This window comes from Branchiostoma lanceolatum, chromosome 4 (genome assembly GCF_035083965.1).
Source record: "Branchiostoma lanceolatum isolate klBraLanc5 chromosome 4, klBraLanc5.hap2, whole genome shotgun sequence".
Taxonomy (NCBI): Eukaryota; Metazoa; Chordata; class Leptocardii; order Amphioxiformes; family Branchiostomatidae; genus Branchiostoma; species Branchiostoma lanceolatum.
The window spans coordinates 13,135,863-13,156,214 of NC_089725.1; the positions used below are offsets into that span (position 1 = coordinate 13,135,863).

The window sequence follows — 20,352 nt, forward strand, 5'->3', positions numbered from 1 at the left end:
TGATATAAATGTGAAATGTCTGCTGCACAGAATGCAATAAATCATCACCATATGTTTGCAAAACGTTGGTGACAATTTTTGTCTATTCAAGAAATATCAAATGTTTCTGTTGAGCAGAGCAGGAAATCAGATCTAGCTTTTTTGAGTAAAAGGCCGTTATAAGTAAATCAACTTCTACTCATGCTTCCCCACTATTAGGTTGCAGCAGTAACTGTTCATGTAAAAATTGGAGATTTTGCATTTTCATGGGAATGTTTAGCATTCTTTGTCAAATCCTTTTCAGGTCCTCGTATCTATGTGTTAAAGGACAATAGTTCTGCTCTTCTTATTCTAATTCTAATTCTAAGGAAAGGACAAGCAATACTGACTTAGTGTGGCAATGAGCTAAAATGTGGTAGTCTGTCCTCGAAAATTACAAATGTTGCATGCATTTATTGTTTGATATCTTGGGTTGTTCAATATAAAATTCTATACCTCTAGGTTTCCATCGTCCTGTTGGGATTTATCGATGAGAGCGAGCCCCTGCACCTGTGTGACGACAGGCGGGTCCTGTTTGAGAGCGGCAGCGAGGATTCCTTCCTGGTGTCCACGGGGAGACGCCTGGGCCCGCTGACACACGTCCACGTTTGGCACAACAACACCGGCTTCAGCCCTGGATGGTAAATAACCAACTCGACTCCTTCCTCCTGCCTCATAACAGATAGCACCGTTCACTTGAAAGTTCATCTGTGTTGGTGGAAGTCACACTCTATCAAAGTTAAACTGCAATGTCCAACACAAGTATTTGGACTTACCCAAATTTTCGTATACAAACGTCATAGAGACAGTGGATTGCTCATTCCTAGATAAGGACTGGAGTTGATCAGTCGAAAATTTGGGTAAGCCCGAATACTTTTATTGGAAATTGTGGTTTAACTTTTATACAGAAGATAGCACCGTTGCGATAGACTAGTGGGTAGAATGCTTACTTTATTTGCATCTGTTGGGTCACGGGTTCAAACCCTGGCCGGAAATAGAAAATGCCACAACTCTGTCTGCTTAGCACTAACAGGGGTTTGTTCCAAGGGCGATAGAAAAGGATATGGGCACCGCTTTATACACCGAAAGCTGTGGGAAGGGTTTTAACTCAATCACAAATACAATGCAGTGGTGTCAAAGTCAAACCACATCGATAGCACTGGTGCCGTGAAAAATGTCAAAATCAAGACAATTACCCAAATCACAGTTGAAAGTGGATGCTGTATTAAATCTTAAACAACACTTGACAGAAACAGAAATTGGTCGGACATTTATTACTCAGTACAAAGAAACATTGCACTGCATCGTTCCTGCATGGCAAAGGGTCCCACTCACCAATGTGTTTGACCATTTTACAGGTTCCTTAGCAGGGTTGTGGTGAAGCACGTGCGCTCGGGTCGCCAGGACTACTTCATCTGCAACAAGTAAGTAGTAGAGATACACCTCCTTTTTAGGGCCCTATCACACTTGTGCTTATAGTCAAGTGCATATGAGCTGCGCATTAACATTTTTTGGGGTTTAAGTAAAGTTTGCAGGAAGAGGTTGTTTTCTACTTTGACCCACCGTTGTGCAGCCTAGTTATCGAACAAAAGAAATGACTTCTTCGGCTGCAAACTTAACATAAACCAAAACATGTTGATATGCACCTCATGCGGACTTGTATATACGCACAAGTGTGCAGGGAGCTTTAGTCAGCAACTTGAATTTAACCTATTTCATCGCCATTGGTTGTGAGTGGAAATGATATTGCTTACACGTACATGTGCCTTGTAAGCTTTCAACTACATTAACTTTATAGAAATCTACCCTCCATCGCCATGTACACAGGGACAGAAGTTAAAATGGTTTCGTCATCCCCTTTTAGATGGCTAGCTCTCGAAGAAGGTGACGGCAGAATCAACCGCATGATCTTTGTCGCAAGCCCAGAAGAGATGTCCAGCCTATCAAACCTGATAACTCAAAGGATGTCAAAGTTGGTATTGTTTTTGATGAGGAAATTTATCACAAAGACGGAGACATTTCTTGATAACTTAAACTACGAATCGGCAAGTTCACTTTGACTACATGACAAATGTACCGTGAAAGTCTAAACATGTTTATTTGTACTTGACCTATCAACAAAACAATGCTGATATCTAGCCACAACTTTATAACATGGCATTTCTAAAGGCTTTTGACATTTAAGTCTATAATAAGTTTATTTGCAAGTTCTTGCCCGTAGGCTAATTGCAAGTACATGTAACATGAAAGGACGGACAGACAGTTAGTAACAATATAGGATGTGATTATCTAGTCCAAATACTGACACTAAATTCTATCTTATTTGGGTTTGGAGGACCAGGTTTTATACTAAAACTCTGAATCTATATGTTAATGATGTGAAGACAATTTAGGATGTTTCAATAGCCAATATAAGTCAATTTAAGGTTATATGATGATAAATCAATTAGCCTGATGTTTGAGTACAGGAGCGACTGTTCTTACTAAATACGCTCCGTAACCTTAAGAACGATTCTCACTACATTAACAGAGATGCCCATGATGGCCACCTCTACTACTCCATGATCGGCCGCCCCGCCCGGAGCAGCTTCACCCGTGTGCAGCGCCTGACGTGCTGCATGTGTACGGTGTACAGCACCATGGTCACCAACATCATGTTCTTCGGGCAGGGGGACAAGTTCGACCCGCCAGAACCCGTCAGGTTCATGGGTGTCGAGTTCGAACTCCCGATCAGCCTACCTGAGGTAATATATAATGAGTTTTGTTTGTTTGGTTGTTTGTTTGTCTGTTTGTTTGTTTGTTTGTTTGTTTGTTTGTTTGTTTGTCTGTTTGTTTGGTTGGTTCATCTGTTGGTTAGTGATTAGTAGGCTGGTTAATTGGTTGGTTGGTTGGTTGCTTGGTTTATCGGATGGTTGATTGGTTGGTTGGTAGGTAGGTAGATAGGTACGGTATGTTTTCAGGTCAAAGGCAAACAAAACAATGACGTATTTCCATCTGTCCCTTCCAGATAATGATTGGCGTTCAAAGCGCCGCAATGATCGTACCCGTGACGTCTGCCATCGTCTTCCTGTACAGGAACGCGTCACCTCGGCCCTCAAAGGCCTCGCCAAAAGTACTTACAGAGCCAGCCGGTAGGTTAACACATTCCTTTCTGTTTCTGGTCTCAGAGGTACATACACGCTAAGGAATGTTACTGATTTTGCGTAAAACTGCGTTTTTGTAGTGGTTCAGCGCGGTCAGAGGTCCATCACAACCGTGGACCATCAGCCAGAAGGAGCCACATCGGTCTGGACGCCACCCAGGACGGGAGCAATCGCCCTGTCGACCGGCCTGACCGATAGGCGCCACGCCGTCCGCCACCTCCACCCTGCTCCGAGTAGGACCGACCGGGATGTGGAGGCGATCGAGCTAGTGGTTCTGGACAGGTCCCCTGGCTCTTCTACAACAGGTGTGACGAACATATCCTCAATTCTCTCCGTTTTATCAGCCCCCATTTGATGATTCAAGAGTCACTAATCTCTTTGGTACCTCACCCATGTACTGTCCACAATCTTATCAGAGGCACAGATGTTTGTTTTCTAACAATGGCGTTGTCTATATCCTATAGATACCAAAATACAACAAAAGAATGGATTCATGTTACCGTGGTGGGCATCGAGGATGGGTAAGTCATTTTCGAGATGTATATCTTTAACCTATGTTTCCTTCAAGGATGCTTGATTACTCTTCTACACCATAAACATAGGAATAAACGACCAAAAATGCCTTTTCTTCTTTTTCTTCTTTTTTTTCTTGTACAATTGATAAGACATTTCAAAATGGCCTCTTAGCTGAGTATGACGTGCATTAAGAATACTACATATATAGAACTGCATTTGGACTATTTGGCTGCTAGGGAATAGAATAGTGCTGTCAACGTTCACTGCTGTATCTGTATGCAATCTAACACTATAACTTGCCCCCCCCCCCCACCAGCCGGAGCCCTAGCGTGGTCTGTGAGCTTCGTGGCGGCGTTCTTCGTCGTACAGTACACTCTGTCGTTTGGCCGCGCCAAGGCAGAGGCCTGGCTCATCGCGTTCCTCACGTCGTTCTTGATGGACATGTTCCTGCTGCAACCGGTCAAGCTGATGGCGGCGGCTGTCGGCGTTGTCCTGATATTTCGAGTAAGTTCGGGAAGCAAGCGTTCTCATATATGGCTGGGTTCACACGCGCATTTCCAAGCACGCTCGGAGTACACTCGGACTACACTCGAAGTATACACCCGGAGCACACTCGGAGTACACCGAGTTTACTCGGGTGTGCTTGGAAGATGCGTGTGTGAACCAAACCTATGTGTTCTGGGGAAAGTACATCATAGTATTGTCATTGTTCACTTAACGAAGACTACTTACATAAACTACTAGTACTAGTGACTAATCTAAAACAAAAACACAAAAATTCAGACAAAATACACCGTGAAATTCAATACTATACTACACGAACGCAGCTTATCAGTGCAACCTAGAATGCTATAATATTGGTTGCCAGCCATCTCTTATGGGCGTCTAAACAGGGGATTCGAAGGGACTGTACTGTAAGCACTCGGGATGATTCTTTGTAAGGAACATATAAGGAATGCACCACTTAGATATTAAGATCTTCATGTTGAATAGATACAAATGCTAACCCTAGACCTGTACATTCTAACTTCAGAAACCCATGAATGATGACGAGCTACCTCCAGCTGAGACCACAGAAGACGAAGAGTACCTTGACATCTTGCCTAAGCACGTAAGTGAAATTGCGCTTCTAACTATATATTCTATCAATCTTTGAATAGTCCAAAAAGATGCGATACCTCGCTGTAAATTTCTGTACGACAAAACTCGGTGGCTTCGCTCTCTCTAGTCGGTGAGTTCGTAGATCCACACATCAAAATGGGAACGGATTATCAAATTGTTGGCTTTTTTCGTGACGACGTAAACAAATGTAATCTTTCTAATCTTTCTTTTCACTGTATGATTCAACTGTCACGGCCTCCATGTATGCTTTGAAAGGGTTTTTCTGTATGAAAAAGGTACAGGTTGCACAGCCTGCTTCCCTGCACAGTCGACTAAATCAAAAAGAGTACAATAGCGCCTTTATTACACAATAGTGCTTTTTGTATCCTACAAGGACTTGTATGCCAAGTTTTATAATGTATCAAACCTACAAATGATGTTTTCCTTGTCGCTGTATACTCTTGTTGTGTCAGTAAACATTGTTATGTTTTTCTTATATTCATTTAGCTACAGAACGCTGTACTTTCAGCTACAGAACGCTGTACTTTTGTTGTGTCAATAAAGATTGTTGTGTTTTTCTTCTATTCCTTTAAGCTACAGAACGCTGCCCTTTTAGCTACAGAACGCTGTACTTTTAGCTACAGAACGCTGTAATTTTGTTGTGTCAATAAAGATCGCTATGTTTTTCTTCTATTCCTTTAGCTACAGAACGCTACACTTTTGGCTACAGAACGTTGTACGTTTAGCTACAGAACGCTGTACTTTTGTTATGTCAATAAAGATCGTTATGTTTTTCTTCTATTCCTTTAGCTGCCGCCTGAGGATGTTGTTACCGAGCTGCCGGGCGATGCCGTCCTTGCCGAGGACAGGGCCCGCCGCCTGAGGAAGAAGAAGGTCCGCGGCGCCGTGAAAGAGATCCTGCTGTACGGCATGTTCGTGTGTGTTCTCATGCTGACGTCCTACGGCGAGCGAAGCAGCCTGGCGTTCCACATGAACAAGGCTGTCAGCGGTTATGTCGTGGGTGGCTCCGAAGGAACTGCATTCTCTTTGGTAAGGCATTACGGTCCCGTATCCAATTTGAAATTAGGTAAACAGGTAAAGGTAGTCACATAGCCTTTTTTAGGGGCAGTGGGTTTTTATCCACTTGAAATTAGCCTGTATCAAATTAGCCTGTATCAACATTCTGTGATACTTGAAAAGCAAAGGGTCAACTGAAATCAGAGTTTTTAATAATATATAGATAACCCATTTCTTGTCCATGTCAAGAGAGCTAGATATGCTATCAAATGTACAACTTGTTCCAGGCAGTTAACTGATTTTACCTCTTCAGTAGTTTTGCTGCTACTTCTGAGAAATCAAATATCGCATTTTTAAGGTCAGAATTTGAGCATGACCTGTTTTTTGGTATCTTATATACATGTATTATAACATTGAATCCATCACAATTACTTTGTTGCTAACATGCTAACAAATGTACATTCATTAATGTTCATCTGCAGATATCGGATGTGACTTCATTTTGGCAGTGGGTGGACACCACCCTGATCCCTGCTACCCACTCCCCAGCATGGTACAACCGTCAGACCAGTAACCACAGTCTGCATCTTCCCGACCACATGACCCACCTCATCGCCCCGCTGCGATTCCGCCAAGTCCGCACGAGACAAGGTTGGTGATTGCCTCGAAATAATTCGTGAACTTATCGAATCTTGTGGTACTGTTATATATATATATAGGTAGCGGCCGCGGAACTGTATTCCAACGCTATAAAGAATAGTTACTGAGCTTTCAGTTGAGTATACTACAATCTTCGTTAAGATTGGATGGCCATACCATTTTAGGTCACGTGAACATACTAAGATATGATGTCACCAACAAAAGTGCCAGAAAGTCGATATCGTCGCCCGTCTGTAGTAAACAATCGTTTTCCATCTCTAACATTACTTTCATACCAAGTACAGGCTAGTTTGAAGTTCTCCTCAAAAAAGATCAATATACATACCCCATGCTTAGATATGTGTTTTGCACACTCCAGAACAACATTGCACCGTTCCGGACGCCATGGCGAATGTATCGGCCCGTTGCCTCGATGGCTACTCGGTAACAAACGCTGATACCTCCAACTACAACGGCAGCTGGGATGCACCAATCAAACCAAACCTTACATTCACTGATGATAACAGCACTGCGGCATCACCGTGGCACTTTAAATATGGCAAAATTGCTGATGGTGAGTATGACAGCTGATTGCTTCGTCACTTGTTTACAACTGTAGCTAGATACACATAGACGTGGATTGTGATAATAGTATTTGGCATGGCATTTCTCTATATCTTATGACAGAAGTCCGAAAGTCCACACATATCTTTGACAACATTCCATGTCAACTCTGCACCTTACAATAACTCCCTGTTGTTAAATGGTGACAACCATGTCCATCGTAAATACTTCCAACAGCATTTTTATCATCTAATGAAATTACAACAATACCTTTTCTGGATTCATTGAATACCTAGGTTTCGCATACATCGGCAAACACGGCGCCTACAACACAGGTGGCTACGTAGCGACCCTCAACTGGACTTTCAACGGTAGCATGGAAATGTCTACCGACCTACGAACCAAAAACTGGCTGGACGAAAAGACCCGAGCGGTCTTCGTAGAGATGGTACTGTACAATCCCCATGCCAACTTGTTCTCCGTGGTCGTCATGGTAACGGAGTTCAGCATCACCGGAAGCGTGTCCATGACAACCGAGATGACGACCTTCACGCTGCATCACAGGGACAAGGTGACCCTGCTTGTCCTGCGAGTTGCCATGGCACTGTTCGTGATCTACTACCTCATCGAAGCAGGTAAGGAACATTGCACGTAATGTAACGTTGAAGCCATAAGATTCTCATAGATTTTTCCTTGTCATTCTGTGTATAAAAACGCTAAGGCAAGGTCAAAATACAAGTACTGATCATGATGAAGAGACAAAAAGTGAATTTTTTTTCATTTGATGTTTTCAACGATAAATGTAACATTGTTTAACTGCATCGTTGATTTTTCTTTTTTGTCCACTGCAGTGATGAACTTCGGCACACGGCCGCTCGAGTACCTCACAGAGGCATGGACCTGGTTGGAGATCTTCATCATCTTCAGCGCTACCACAACTCTCGGTCTGTACTTCCGCGCTCAAGGCGTGATGGACGACATCGCCGGACACCGACACGAAGACCACGTGTTTGAGAGCTACCACAAAGCAGCAATGTGGCATCAACTGTATACTTATTTACTCAGCTTTCTGATCTGTTGTTCTCTCATCAAGCTCGTCCGCTTGCTCAGGTTCAACAATCATGTCAATAGCTTGATGTATACGATTAAGAAAACAGTAAAGCCCTTGTTTAATTTCTTAATCATAGCAAGCATCATCATAACAGCGTTCGCTTTGGTTGCTAACCTTACCCTGGGGTTGAATTTGAAGGAGTATAGCACTCTCCTGGCCTCTTATGAGAATCTATTTGGCATGATGTTGGGGAAATTTTCCTTTGGAAAGTTAGAGGAGGGCTCCGCATTTTTCGGACCAGCCCTGTTTGTGTTTTTCCAATGCACCGTCCAGTTTTTCCTCCTCACCATGTTCATGAGTATCATCATGGACGTGTACGCAGAATCCCGAGAGGTTACAAATCCTGACCAGATAGAGATCATGCAGTTCTTAAAAGATGAAGCTGCCGAGGCTGTCAGTAAGCTTAGATCCTTCGCAAAAAAGCAAAAGGATTGCCGACCAGATCTAGAAAAGAAACCTCAAGTGACCCTTCAAGGTCAGATACAAGATGCAATGGAGGAGATTCAGGAACAAACTGCCATAGAAGAAGTGAAGGAACAGCGCCGACCAAGAGAAAGGCGTATCCACTTTATCGGCAATGATGAGGCATTTATCCTGAAGTAAGGACTCATTCGGACTCGCACATAATACTTTTGAACTGAAACATCACGTCTGCGACCCAGTGTGATGATACTTGTAAGAATCCTGACTGTATTTTTTTTTGACGTTGCCCGCCTAGACAAAATGATCTGAGATATTAGACAATAAAATATGAAGTCTGTCAGAAGACCATCTTAATCACCAATCAAGAGTTCGAAGATCATAGACACGTAACTTCGCCACCACAATAAGATTGATTTTTGTGTCCTCTTGAAGTGTCAAATTTTGACAACCTACCCTTACCATGAATATCTGGTCTCAACGGTCTTAACTAACAACAATGTGCTCAGATCTATAGTAGCATATACGAAAGTGATTGGAAGAAACACACACCAAAGTGAAAGTAGTGATCATAAAATTATCTCCTTTAGAATGTCAGAATTATAACATTTTTATGATAAAAAGGATGGCCTATCAAATTACATAAATTTCTGCATACAAAGTTCCCTTACTACCTTAGTTCCACAAGAAAATGTCGTGAGAAAAATCAAGCATCATTGGCTAAACTCCCTGCCATAAATGGGCGTGGGGTAAAACTAATCATTATCATTCTGACAATTCTGGTCATAACTCTTTTGAAAGTGACAAAGGCAATTCCCAATTGCACAACCAACACGACAAGGGCAATTTACAATTGCAGTTACCAACATGACAGAAGCAATTCCCAATTGCACAACCAAGATGACAAAGGCAATTTACAATTGCACAACCAACATGACAAAGGCAATCTTCAATTGCACAACCAACATGACAAAGGCAATCTTCAATTGCACAACCAACATGACAAAGGCAATTTACAATTGCACAACCAAGAAGACAAAAGCAATTTCCAATTGCACAACCAACATGACAAAGGCAATTCCAAATTGCACAACCAAGAAGACAAAAGCAATTGCCAATTGCACAACCAACACGACAATGGCAATCTACAATTGCACTAACCAACATGACAGAAGCAATTCCCAATTGCACAACCTACTTGACAAAGGCAATTTACAATTGCAAAACGTTAACCAACACGACAAAGGCAATTTGTAATTTCACAAACAAGATGACAATGGCAAGTACCAATTGTAAAACCAAAATGACAAAGGCAATTCCCAATTGCACTAACCAAGATGTCAAAAGCAATTCCCAATTGCACAATCAACATGAAAAAGGAAGCTCCCAAAGAGTACATTATGAGCAAGAGTATGTAGTGACTACCAGCTACTTGGCGAAAGAAACATTTATTGTCACATCTATTATTAGATGTTTTTGTCTTATTTGAATCTGCATGCGTTCATATTTAAGCGTTTAGAATATTTGAATGAATTTTTGTGTGTTTTGCTTTTATACAGTCAAACCTGGTCGGTCAACCGCCTGGCGTGGCCAACTGCCTCCAGTCATAAACCACATCTAAACAGTCCCATCTAATTTCACATAGCTAAGACCCTCTGTTAATAAACCAACCGTCTTACCCAACAAGCAATCACTTTCGGGGCACTCATTCCCCAATCAACAACCAAAATTGATGACAATTGCCCCATACACAAGGCGAAATCATTGAAGCACATTGATAGGTACAAAATGAACCAGCGGGAATTTTGAAGAGAAAACTGATAGCACTTTGCTTTAGGTACAAACAACCTACCCATCGGCAAATACTGTACCACACTCGATTGTTACATGCAGACAAACACGGCTCTGATGGTCAAACAACGGTTCATTGAAACTCATTTATATAACAACATGTTTATAAACCGTGGCCAACTCTTGTAGATACGCAGTATTGCATTACGGCCAATCGCATATTTCGGGGATCTGCATAAGATTCTGAAAACCCAGACCATTTCCCATTCACTCCAACATAAAAGGAATGGCATAACTGCATTAGCCATTTTCGTATATCCCTTCCATTTGCATAAAGTACTACCACTGTGTCAACTGGAAAAACAGCTGTGGACAGCTCTTGCATATATACATGTACCTCCTTGGAACTTAGGTGCACATTGTACAAATGACCAATTAATCCATTTGTCTGCAGAATCTACTTCCCCCACCAACCATTTTCTTCAGTCCATTGAGTGGTTATTTAGGCCAGGTTTGACTGTACATCGTTTTATTTAAAACATACACATGCTTCTGGATCACAGATTGAACGAGCTAAACCTTGTGAACTAAATTAATTTATGATTACACGTGGTGAATCATCGAAAGGAAATTATCTGCTTTGGTGAACGTAAAAAATACGAGGCAAGAAATCGGACCGAAATACAAAACACAACAAACAAACAGACACGCAAAAAATATTAATCTTTTCAAAACGTTCTGTACCATATGATGCATAGTAAACAGACATGTAATTTAAATTTACGAATATTATTATTATTGCTTTAATGTTTCGTACATATACATAACACCTATTTACCTATTTAATCAATTGGTCATAAGATTATCAAAAATATCAACATCCTGATGACCCAGAAGACAATGTGTGCTTTTCTAGAACCTCTAAGATATAACATCTATTTTTCGACAGAATTGTTGAAACAATCAATAAAATATGTTTACGATTATAGAGAATTTGAGACATGTACGTGTATATTTCCCAGAGCTTGTAAGAAAATCAAAGTCAAATTAACTATTCTAAATATGTATTGATTATGATGTTGAATATCACAGCACTTCTGTTCGAGCGTAGATGATTATCTCAGAGTTTGTATCATATTATATACGAATAGAAATTATAAAATTACCAATCCTGTTTCTTTTCCGTACTATCCTTCGATTACTACTGGGGTGACGCCACAGTTCCGGTATATGGCAGTGATGCCTGCGGTCCTATAGGGAGGAGGACAAAAAAATGTGTCATATTGAATTATTTTAGGAATCAAAACTTTAGATCATGAAAACGTAACCTCCAATGCTAACCTGTTATGTCAAAGGTCCATCAAATACATTTCCAAGAATAACCATACAGCTGTTCTGCACTGCGAGTAACTTTCAAATTTCAAGCTGGTCCTTTTCAAAGGGGCAGGTGACGATCATTCCACTATCTCACGGGGGGTCAAATCCGCTAAAATGGAGGAAAATCAATTTCTTAAACTAGATCAACAAAAGTATAAAGAATGTCCTGCCATAGCCATCCGACAACTACCAAGATTTCGCACCAAATCACCCCAAGAATAGTTTTTCCATGTTTTAAACCATTTGGTGTCTATGCACAGGCGCCAACTAGTACTGTTGCGTCACCCCTACTACGTGACCAGTTTGTGTATGCTTCTCAGCTACAGTATCTGTTTCTATTGAACATATTCGTTTGACGTATTGATACGCAATATTGCTATTCAACGACTTTGATTTATTCTCGTTTTCAATATGTTTTATTGATTTATGTTTACTTCTGACAATTATGTCAGCTACGCTAGGTTATTAAGTTTATATGATTTTTCAGTGGTATAGAATGCTGTGTAACTCAATACTACTCTTACGTAGAAGGCAGGCCTCCATTGCAACAATCATGCTATTTCATTACAAAATATGCTGTATCTATACGTTTGTGCAAATAAACATAATTCTCAACTGAATTAGAGTTCCACGACCTGATAACTTTGCCAAACAATTATTGTTTAATTAACTGTCATAATGGAAAGTATACCCTGATTTGCATAATTTACATAATGATGATGTTAACATGAACCTTAGTGGCATATGGCAGAAATTTTGCAAACAATGTCCTTATATAATATGAATTACATTTTGTTACTGATCTTCTTGACCTTAAATACACATGTCCAAAGTTTTAAAATCCTACCTCAGTACAGAATATTGATGCAAATTAGGATCTGATTTGCATAATTGGGTGATACAGGTATCTTATCGCATCACAATCCACCATTTGTTGATTTATCCACAGCATTGCACCTAGAGAATTAAACTGTTACGCACGAAGAAATAGAAGCTGTGGCGAGAGACTTTCAGATAGCATCCGTCATCTTGCTACAGCTCTGAATGGTAGTCACGTGACCTAAGAGTCAAAGGTCCCACGCATCCCACTGCAGTTCATAAACGCCGCTAGGGGCCTAAACCTATGCCACTTCTTCCACTCACACACACACACTCACCCACGCGCAGGCTAACATACATACACACACACACTCACACACACGTACACACATACAGTAGTACATACAGAAAGATATAGAGACAGACAGACAAGCAAAAAACACTTCCCTTTTCTAGAGACCAATGCATTGATATGTGGTATCCTGACAACTTGTTTCATACGAATAAGTCTGCAATCTGACATCATCACGACATGCACAAATAAAGATCACAGTACGTGTATGCTTATGTATAAACTCACGGACGTCATATTTATTTATGTATAAATTCATAGACGTCAGTCTGTGTCTATGTGTAACTGCATTGACGTTACCTATGTATACATCCTAACAGAAATGTGTCACTGAATCGTTTGAGAAATATCACCTTCCTATATCCTGCCTGTGTGGTTTGATTACTCTTGGTTCAAGAACGACACATCCAAATACGTCAAAGGTAAACCAACAACAGACAATCTAGCTGCCCTTTGATCTCTAGAATTCAGAGAATAACAAGATAACGATCAGCACAAGTCAATCTATCAGTCTAACAGGATATGATACGTCAGTGTGATATATAGGTATATAGTCATCAGCACACCGACGACACAACCGTACTGGGATCACCACAGGTAAGATACGACAGTTTAGTCCTGACGTTTTTAGGTCAGATTTTATCCTTTGTGGGCAGATGACATGCTTTAATTTTGTAAGTTGTCAAGAATCAAGGAAACGGATGGCTAGCTGGTGATAATGATCAGGGAAGGGCACCCAAAAGCATCGTTTATACCGACTGTGGAGGTCACTTTAGGCTTCGCACATAGTTCTCTTTCGAACACACACATCTTTTGTGTACATATCGTTTTGTCACGGTTAACAAAACAGGTCGTTTCGTAAAGTTTTCAAGCCTAGTGTGTTTTGAAAGTGTAACGTAATTGTTGCTTTAGTGTTACTCCTCTGACATGTGAAAACCTTAGTGTTAGTGCGGGTGAAGATCACTGTTATATCAAACATTTAAAAAAAAAACAGTTTCATACCTCGAGTTATGATGGATGATTGAGATAACAAAGGAAGGTTGGACGTTGACTACTATTAAAAACACTAGCATTTATGGGACTTTAAAAAAGGGGACGAAAGTACGGTGTCTATTTGCATATTATATACGTTGCACGTGACGTTGTTTGGTGGCTTGTTCTTACGGCTCGCAGGATTTTATTCTGTTGTAATGCTGGATGTAAACCTATTTCATTGCTTTGCATAGAGAAGAAACGTGAAAATGAGACGTATCGATGTGTTGTTCTTTATTGCTGACGAGAGCTGAGTTTTGCATAAGTAACCTAGACATGTGTGCCTCACCCAAAGTGGAAGATAGCCGGTACCTCACATTATCTGGTACCTCTACATTACATCCTACTTGGACAAAGAAGATCTTTATTGACACAACAAAAGCACAGCGACTTTCGTAAGGTCTGTTATATCTTTACATACATGCAAACGAATAGGTGCATATAAATGAGTTTGATTACACACAATCATATCGGATAGAGCAACATATCGTAATTTCATGTTCCGTATACTTATACATTGCTTGTTCTAATGTCCAAACATTCTTTGATGTATAAACCTATCCGTACACAGGTATCATCAGCATTTATCCTTAGTACGAGACGAAAAGGCTCTTTTGTAAACATGAGAAAAGGGAGATTGTGCCGACTTATTCTACTACAAGTTATCTGCACCATCGGATTGATAACGTACCTACATCTGGTGAATACGTCACGTGAAAGAGAAACGTTACAGAACGTACTTAGGGATGATAATCCTTATGGTAATGTCAGGTTCGGTGGGAAATGGAGTCCCTCGGAGGAAAATCGGTGTGGCTGCTCGGAGAAAGTCGCCATCTTGGTGCCATACAGAGACAGAGAGGAACACTTGGATATATTCCTCCGTCACATGCATCCGTTTCTCCAACGCCACCGGCTTGATTACGTAATTTACGTCATAGAACAACATGGCGAGGAACGCAACTTCTGCAAGGGCCTGCTTTACAACGTGGGCTTCACAGAAGCGTTAAAAGACGACCCTACTTACGACTGCTTCATTTTCCACGATGTCGACCTCCTTCCCGAAGACAACAGAAACCTGTATACCTGTAGTAAATCTCCCTGTCACTTGTCGGTGGCTATCGACAAATTCGATTACAACTTGCCCTACAATGATCTGTTTGGCGGAGTTTCAGCCATGAAAACGTCTCACTACAAACTGGTGAACGGTTATTCCAACTTGTTCTGTGGATGGGGAGGGGAGGATGATGACATAGCTCGGCGACTGAAAAGACACATGTTGAAGATATCTCGTCCGGACAAAAATGTCGCCAGATACAAGATGCTGTCTCACAACCAAACGGAAAAGAATCCGCAAAGGTTCAAACTTTTAGGACATTGGTTATCCAGGGCTATGAAGGACGGACTGAAAAGTTTAAAAACAACTGGGTATAATGTAACTTCAACATCACAAAGGGAACTATACACACACATCTTAGTAAACATTACAAAGAGAGGAGTCATAGATTATCATCACAAGAAGGCAATTTAGCAAACAGTAATTCCAGGTAGTTTTGTTACAACTTGCCTGCCCCAAATTGATTTTGTGGTTCACGGATTCACTAACTTAAAATTCATTTGCTAATTTGAAATCTATAATCTGTGATGACAGGCATAGACTACTATAACTCTTGAATTTCATCGAATCGTTCTTTTGAACTTGCCTATTCTGCTGATCTTACGAAAAATACATGTCAATGTTATGACAACGTACGTTCACGTCAGTTTTGTAACCGGATATATATTGCGTAATTGTAGCTCTCGCCAGATGGCGCTACTACACTAGTCTAGAATAAGCTTATGTTCAGAGCATGATTGCCGATTTTCTTGTTCATTCTTTGACTTCTGGCTCAAAGTTTGAGTTTTCGAAAGCGTTTAAATTTCAGTATGCATTTGTAAGGAGAAAACTGTTTTGTCTTTCATAATTCATAAATTGTCTTCAAGTAGGCCAAACTTCGGTTCATTCGAAAGTTATCTTTGTACATATTTGTAAATTGTAAACAGTTTTCAATTATTATGTTTTGTTCGGACGTTACGGAAGTTACTTTTCGTTAGAAATATTCAGCTGCGTCATTCTGGTTGTCTCGGTCATTCCGTCTCAAATTCTATACAAAAGAAAAAGTCCTTAGCCATGCTTTGAAAAACAGTTACTCAAGAACCATGATTCTTTTTTAGTTTTCACACGCAGTAAAAATTGACGAAAGACGTTACATATACATGTAGTTTTACAGTTGTACTATATCCACACAGTTCCATATATCTAATATTGCTTTCGGTTTGTATCTTCGTTTGTCTTGGTGTGTGCCCGTAGTTAATTTGAATATTGTAGAGTGACAGGATGTGAGGTGGAAGATGGTGTATCCGGAGACTGGCAGGATGGGAAGGTTGGCCTGGCCCAGGTCCAAAGTTGGTCCCGCAGGCTGCCACGAAAATGCATAAACATATTTAGCGAGAAATTAACTATGATGAGTAAAACGAGATATTCATTAAAAAATCTGAAATCTTCTATTTCTTGTTTATCCTGTCGTTCAAAACAGAATTTATTCTCTGTATCCACGACGATGTTTGCTGTGCTATTTGTGTGCACGTTGCTGTATATCTCAGATGAGTAGCCTAACGTTCATTGTAACATAGTCAATATCTGAGCTGTTGTGTCTCTGTCCGTCCCTCACAGACACAGGATGTTCGTAACAAACTTTGTTAACGTTACGTGTACGCGGTCTGCAAGTAGATCACGTACTTTTGTAAGCTAATCGGCGCCGCCGGGTGCACAGTATCGACAGCTCCCGACTAAACAGTGATCAATGCCTCTCCCAAATCCGATTTTCGCAGCCAGATCTCCTTTTCTTCTGGGATATTGGCGTGGCACGAGAAGCAGTTATCAAATCTGTGTACCTTTAACGACGGAGAGTGGTGATTATGAACGCTAACGAGCTAACGATGTTACACACGCTACACGTACAGCATTCGAACCATACTTCGCAAAACTATATGGTACAAAGAAAAACCTGCATGGAAAAAAATCCATGGTTGTTTTACAGGGTCGGTGAGAATGATTTTCCGTCAGAGGAAATTCATGACCACCGTTGATGCGTATGATTTCCCGTTTGACCCTATTTCATCTCAAAGCTGGTGGTCAGTCCCACATCGATTTTCCCGCCAAAGTCCGTCTGTTATCCTCTCTTACCGAAAATTGTAAACGATCGGTGTTCAAATAGCTGTCTCCAATTCATTACTTACACCTACGTCGCCATTTTGTAACGCCAACTTTTTTCTCTCTCCTGTTCAACTTTTTTTGAAAATCTTGTTTCGTGTACTAAAGTATATAATTTGCACCCGGAAATTGGCGCGTGACTAGAGTGTGTTCCGAAGGACCGATTAGTGATGGCCCCATTGTGCTTCCTTCCTTCCCCCTGCTGTTCAGCTTTTCTCCGCCTCATCAGCGCCCAGCCGCGGTAATGTGGCCCGATCGGCCGGCAAATGACGGGTCCTAAGGGAGGGGGGCGCGTGTTGATCTGACGAATGAACAGATCGTTCGGGCCAGGACGAGCAGGTGCAACGAAGACTGTTACTCAACATCATCATGGCTGTGTCTCCGACCTGGTATTTACAGGAATCAGCCACTGGATCACTCATAGTGAGGCGAAATACCAAAGGTATAAGACGGAGAAGTTGGCGTGTATGTCTTTTTTTTTTACAAAAGTTTCATATTGTGGCATTTGAAAATAGGAGAACATTTGAAAATGAACAACTGAAATACTATCAAAAGAGAGCCAAAAACTAGCCCTTTCTGGTTCGATTTCTAAAATAGTAAGTAATAATGATAAGTAAAATCGGCGATGACATCAAAAAGTAACATTCGTAGGTTGCACCGTTTTTCTTTCTTTTGTGACAGAAACGTCCAGAGCGCGTTTTTATTTCTTACTTATGTTCTAGTGATTACTCGCAATGCGCACATCGATGTACTGAACCTGAATCAATTTCAACGGGGTTTGTACGGCTTTGCGCAGCGTGAGGCATTATTCTCATTCTGTAGAAATCTAACATGATAATAGATTATTGGGTCGAGTAATAGATAAATAAGAAATGAAATATATAAAGGATCTGAAAATTATAGCTATGGCGCTGCATGAATACTTTGGCTCGAGCTCCAATGTAGGTTGAAATAAATGGATACTACCTCAAATCGTGGAGGTACGTGACGATATTTGTACTCGTGTTTCCACGAATTCAGACTTATGGCAGACATTTTCCTTGCCGTAAAAAGTCTGCGTTGTCTAGAAGAATAAATCTCAACTCGTGCATTTTGGAACTTTCCAACTCTCGCTGTCTGACGGGGATGCAAATCGACTCCAACTGTCACTCCGGCTACGAGGTAATCACAATCACCCCTCTCCCTCAGGAGACAGGCCGTCTGCTCCCTCGTACAGTACAGTCTGCTTCACCTGTCAGTCAAAACCCACTCATGTCACAAGAAGTACTCTCCACCTCTCTCTTGACATTTCGGAAGCGTTTGCTGCGTCCATTTTTATTTCAGAGAACGTTTAATGACATTTGGAGAAACATATTGACACGAGATTTAGCTCACATCTGCCGTGTTTTCGCGACAATGAAGATTGCTCTCCGATTTTGTGCCAAAAATGGCTTGATCTACATTTCTCAGACAAAACATTGTATGCTGACTTAGATTTGAGGAAGCTTAAAATCATTATTATCGTAATACAAAGCCGGGCGTCGGCGACCAGATAGCATTGGGTACCAATATTTATTATATGAGAAAAGTTATAAGACATGGCGACTAAAGTTTGTAACCTTCCGAGTCTTCCAGTTAGCGAAGACCTTGCAGTCCTAATAAACTTATCGCATTATTTCCTGAATTACCTTGCTACAAATAGCGGGCTATCTTTCCCATAAGAATTTCTAGTTTATCTGTTGCCGAAGAGCTGATCGTATCTTACAGTGCTTCCTTTGCCTAAGTGCTATCTCAGGCTTCTTTCCATGCTATAAGCGAGTTACTCTCATTTAGGCAATACTTTTAGCCCAGCCTTCATAATCCCTTTCGTTATTGTAAGTGCTTCTGTATAACATATATATTGTTCAGCTGCTCCGAATGGACGGAAAAGACGGAAGAAATCACCAAAACTGAGACAAAACTTTTTCTTTCACACCTTCTTGTCCGAGTCAGACGACAGGACACATTTCCTGTGGCGCGCCAGGGGGTCACGTGACGTGACAGGTGTCCCCTCTCGCAGTGACAGGTGCAACGACCTCTCCACATCCCGCCAGCTTGTCCGCCGACCCCGGGGCTCCTAGAGAAGATTGAATCCTAACCCCTTGTATGGCCCGTAATTGCTCGGGACAATACCCTTGACTATGTTACCCACTGTTTCATGACAAGGGTCCCTTTCAAGCCTCTAAAAGGTAATAAGGTTTATTGAGGGAAGGACAAAAAAGGAACAACTCAATGCGGTAGCGGGGCAAGAGATTTGAGCATTGTTCTGGCTCAAATCGGCACGTGCCGTCGCGTGTACGGGGATAATTTCGCGCGCTCTCCGCGAGAGGGGGGCCGTGCAGACGGGGATATGGCACCGCTGAGGGGAAAGTGACGTGATTGATCGGTGTCAAGAGGCGGTGTTAGAGGTTAATGTCGTGCTTTGTGCGAATCCCCATCGCCAAGCCGCGGTTTCTACCGCACGAAGCTACAGCGTAGATAGCGTGTTCGGACCGCAGCAACGTGGAGGGTAAAAGTGCCGTACTGTGGACAGGTGGGAATTACCGCACGACAAACTTACATCTGTAACAACATCAAAGTCACCTTAGTGGGTGGTGATCTCCAAGAAGACGCCAGAGCTTGTCTATCGTCGTTTATATGTAGAAGAGTGACACACACACAAACTAATACACACAGGAAAGTGTACCGAGAAAAAAGTCTCCCTCCCCGTGACATCTACTTGGATGTTGATACAGAGCCATGTAGAAACGACGAGACTGTTTCGTCCAATTTTGTCAAACTTAAAGAAGAAAGTTGACAACTCTTTGCATTGTATTCTATCATATCAAAAAGCCTCTCTAAATATCAATTCTACCCCATTCTGTCCTCTACATCAAATGACAGAAAACCTGCAATTTTAAACACATAGGCACAATAGAAAATCGAGTCAATGATACATTTTTCAAAAGCGACGCAGTGACAAATGACCTCTGTCAAAATGGCGGACAAAATGACCCCCTGTTTCCCTCCCCAATCATTACTAATATCCTGAGGTCAGTTGGGCCAAGTTTGGACACAGTATATACAGTAGGAGAAGCGCACCATACGGCGCAGTAAAGTTCCCCCCATATTGGAACGTTAACAGACCTCCCATTTCTGCCGTTTTATGGGCAGTTTTCTTCATTTGAGAGGGTTCGATTGCTTC

At 41.4% G+C, this 20,352-nt stretch overlaps 1 protein-coding gene and 1 pseudogene across 1 annotated transcript; both read left to right on the plus strand.

The window, feature by feature from the left end:
• Window positions 1-3,629: 3,629 nt before the first annotated feature.
• Window positions 3,630-9,498, plus strand: LOC136434184 (polycystin-2-like protein 2). The gene is made up of 8 exons (XM_066426950.1): window positions 3,630-3,682; window positions 3,994-4,181; window positions 4,711-4,788; window positions 5,589-5,828; window positions 6,278-6,446; window positions 6,814-7,008; window positions 7,295-7,633; window positions 7,850-9,498. Exons 1-8 carry the CDS (start codon window positions 3,655-3,657, stop codon window positions 8,710-8,712), a joined length of 2,100 nt encoding a protein of 699 aa, XP_066283047.1. The 5' UTR covers window positions 3,630-3,654; the 3' UTR covers window positions 8,713-9,498.
• Window positions 9,499-14,481: 4,983 nt separating this feature from the next.
• On the plus strand, window positions 14,482-16,430 carry LOC136432108 (beta-1,4-galactosyltransferase 2 pseudogene; annotated as a pseudogene).
• Window positions 16,431-20,352: the final 3,922 nt, after the last annotated feature.

Bases quoted from the DNA above. Each gene is read 5' to 3' on its own strand.
- LOC136434184 (XM_066426950.1), top strand. From the start codon at position 3,655: ATGTTACCGTGGTGGGCATCGAGGATGG. The intron at 3,683-3,993 runs GTAAGTCATTTT...CCCCCCCACCAG, and splicing joins GTGGTGGGCATCGAGGATGG to CCGGAGCCCTAGCGTGGTCT. The intron at 7,634-7,849 runs GTAAGGAACATT...TGTCCACTGCAG, and splicing joins CTACTACCTCATCGAAGCAG to TGATGAACTTCGGCACACGG.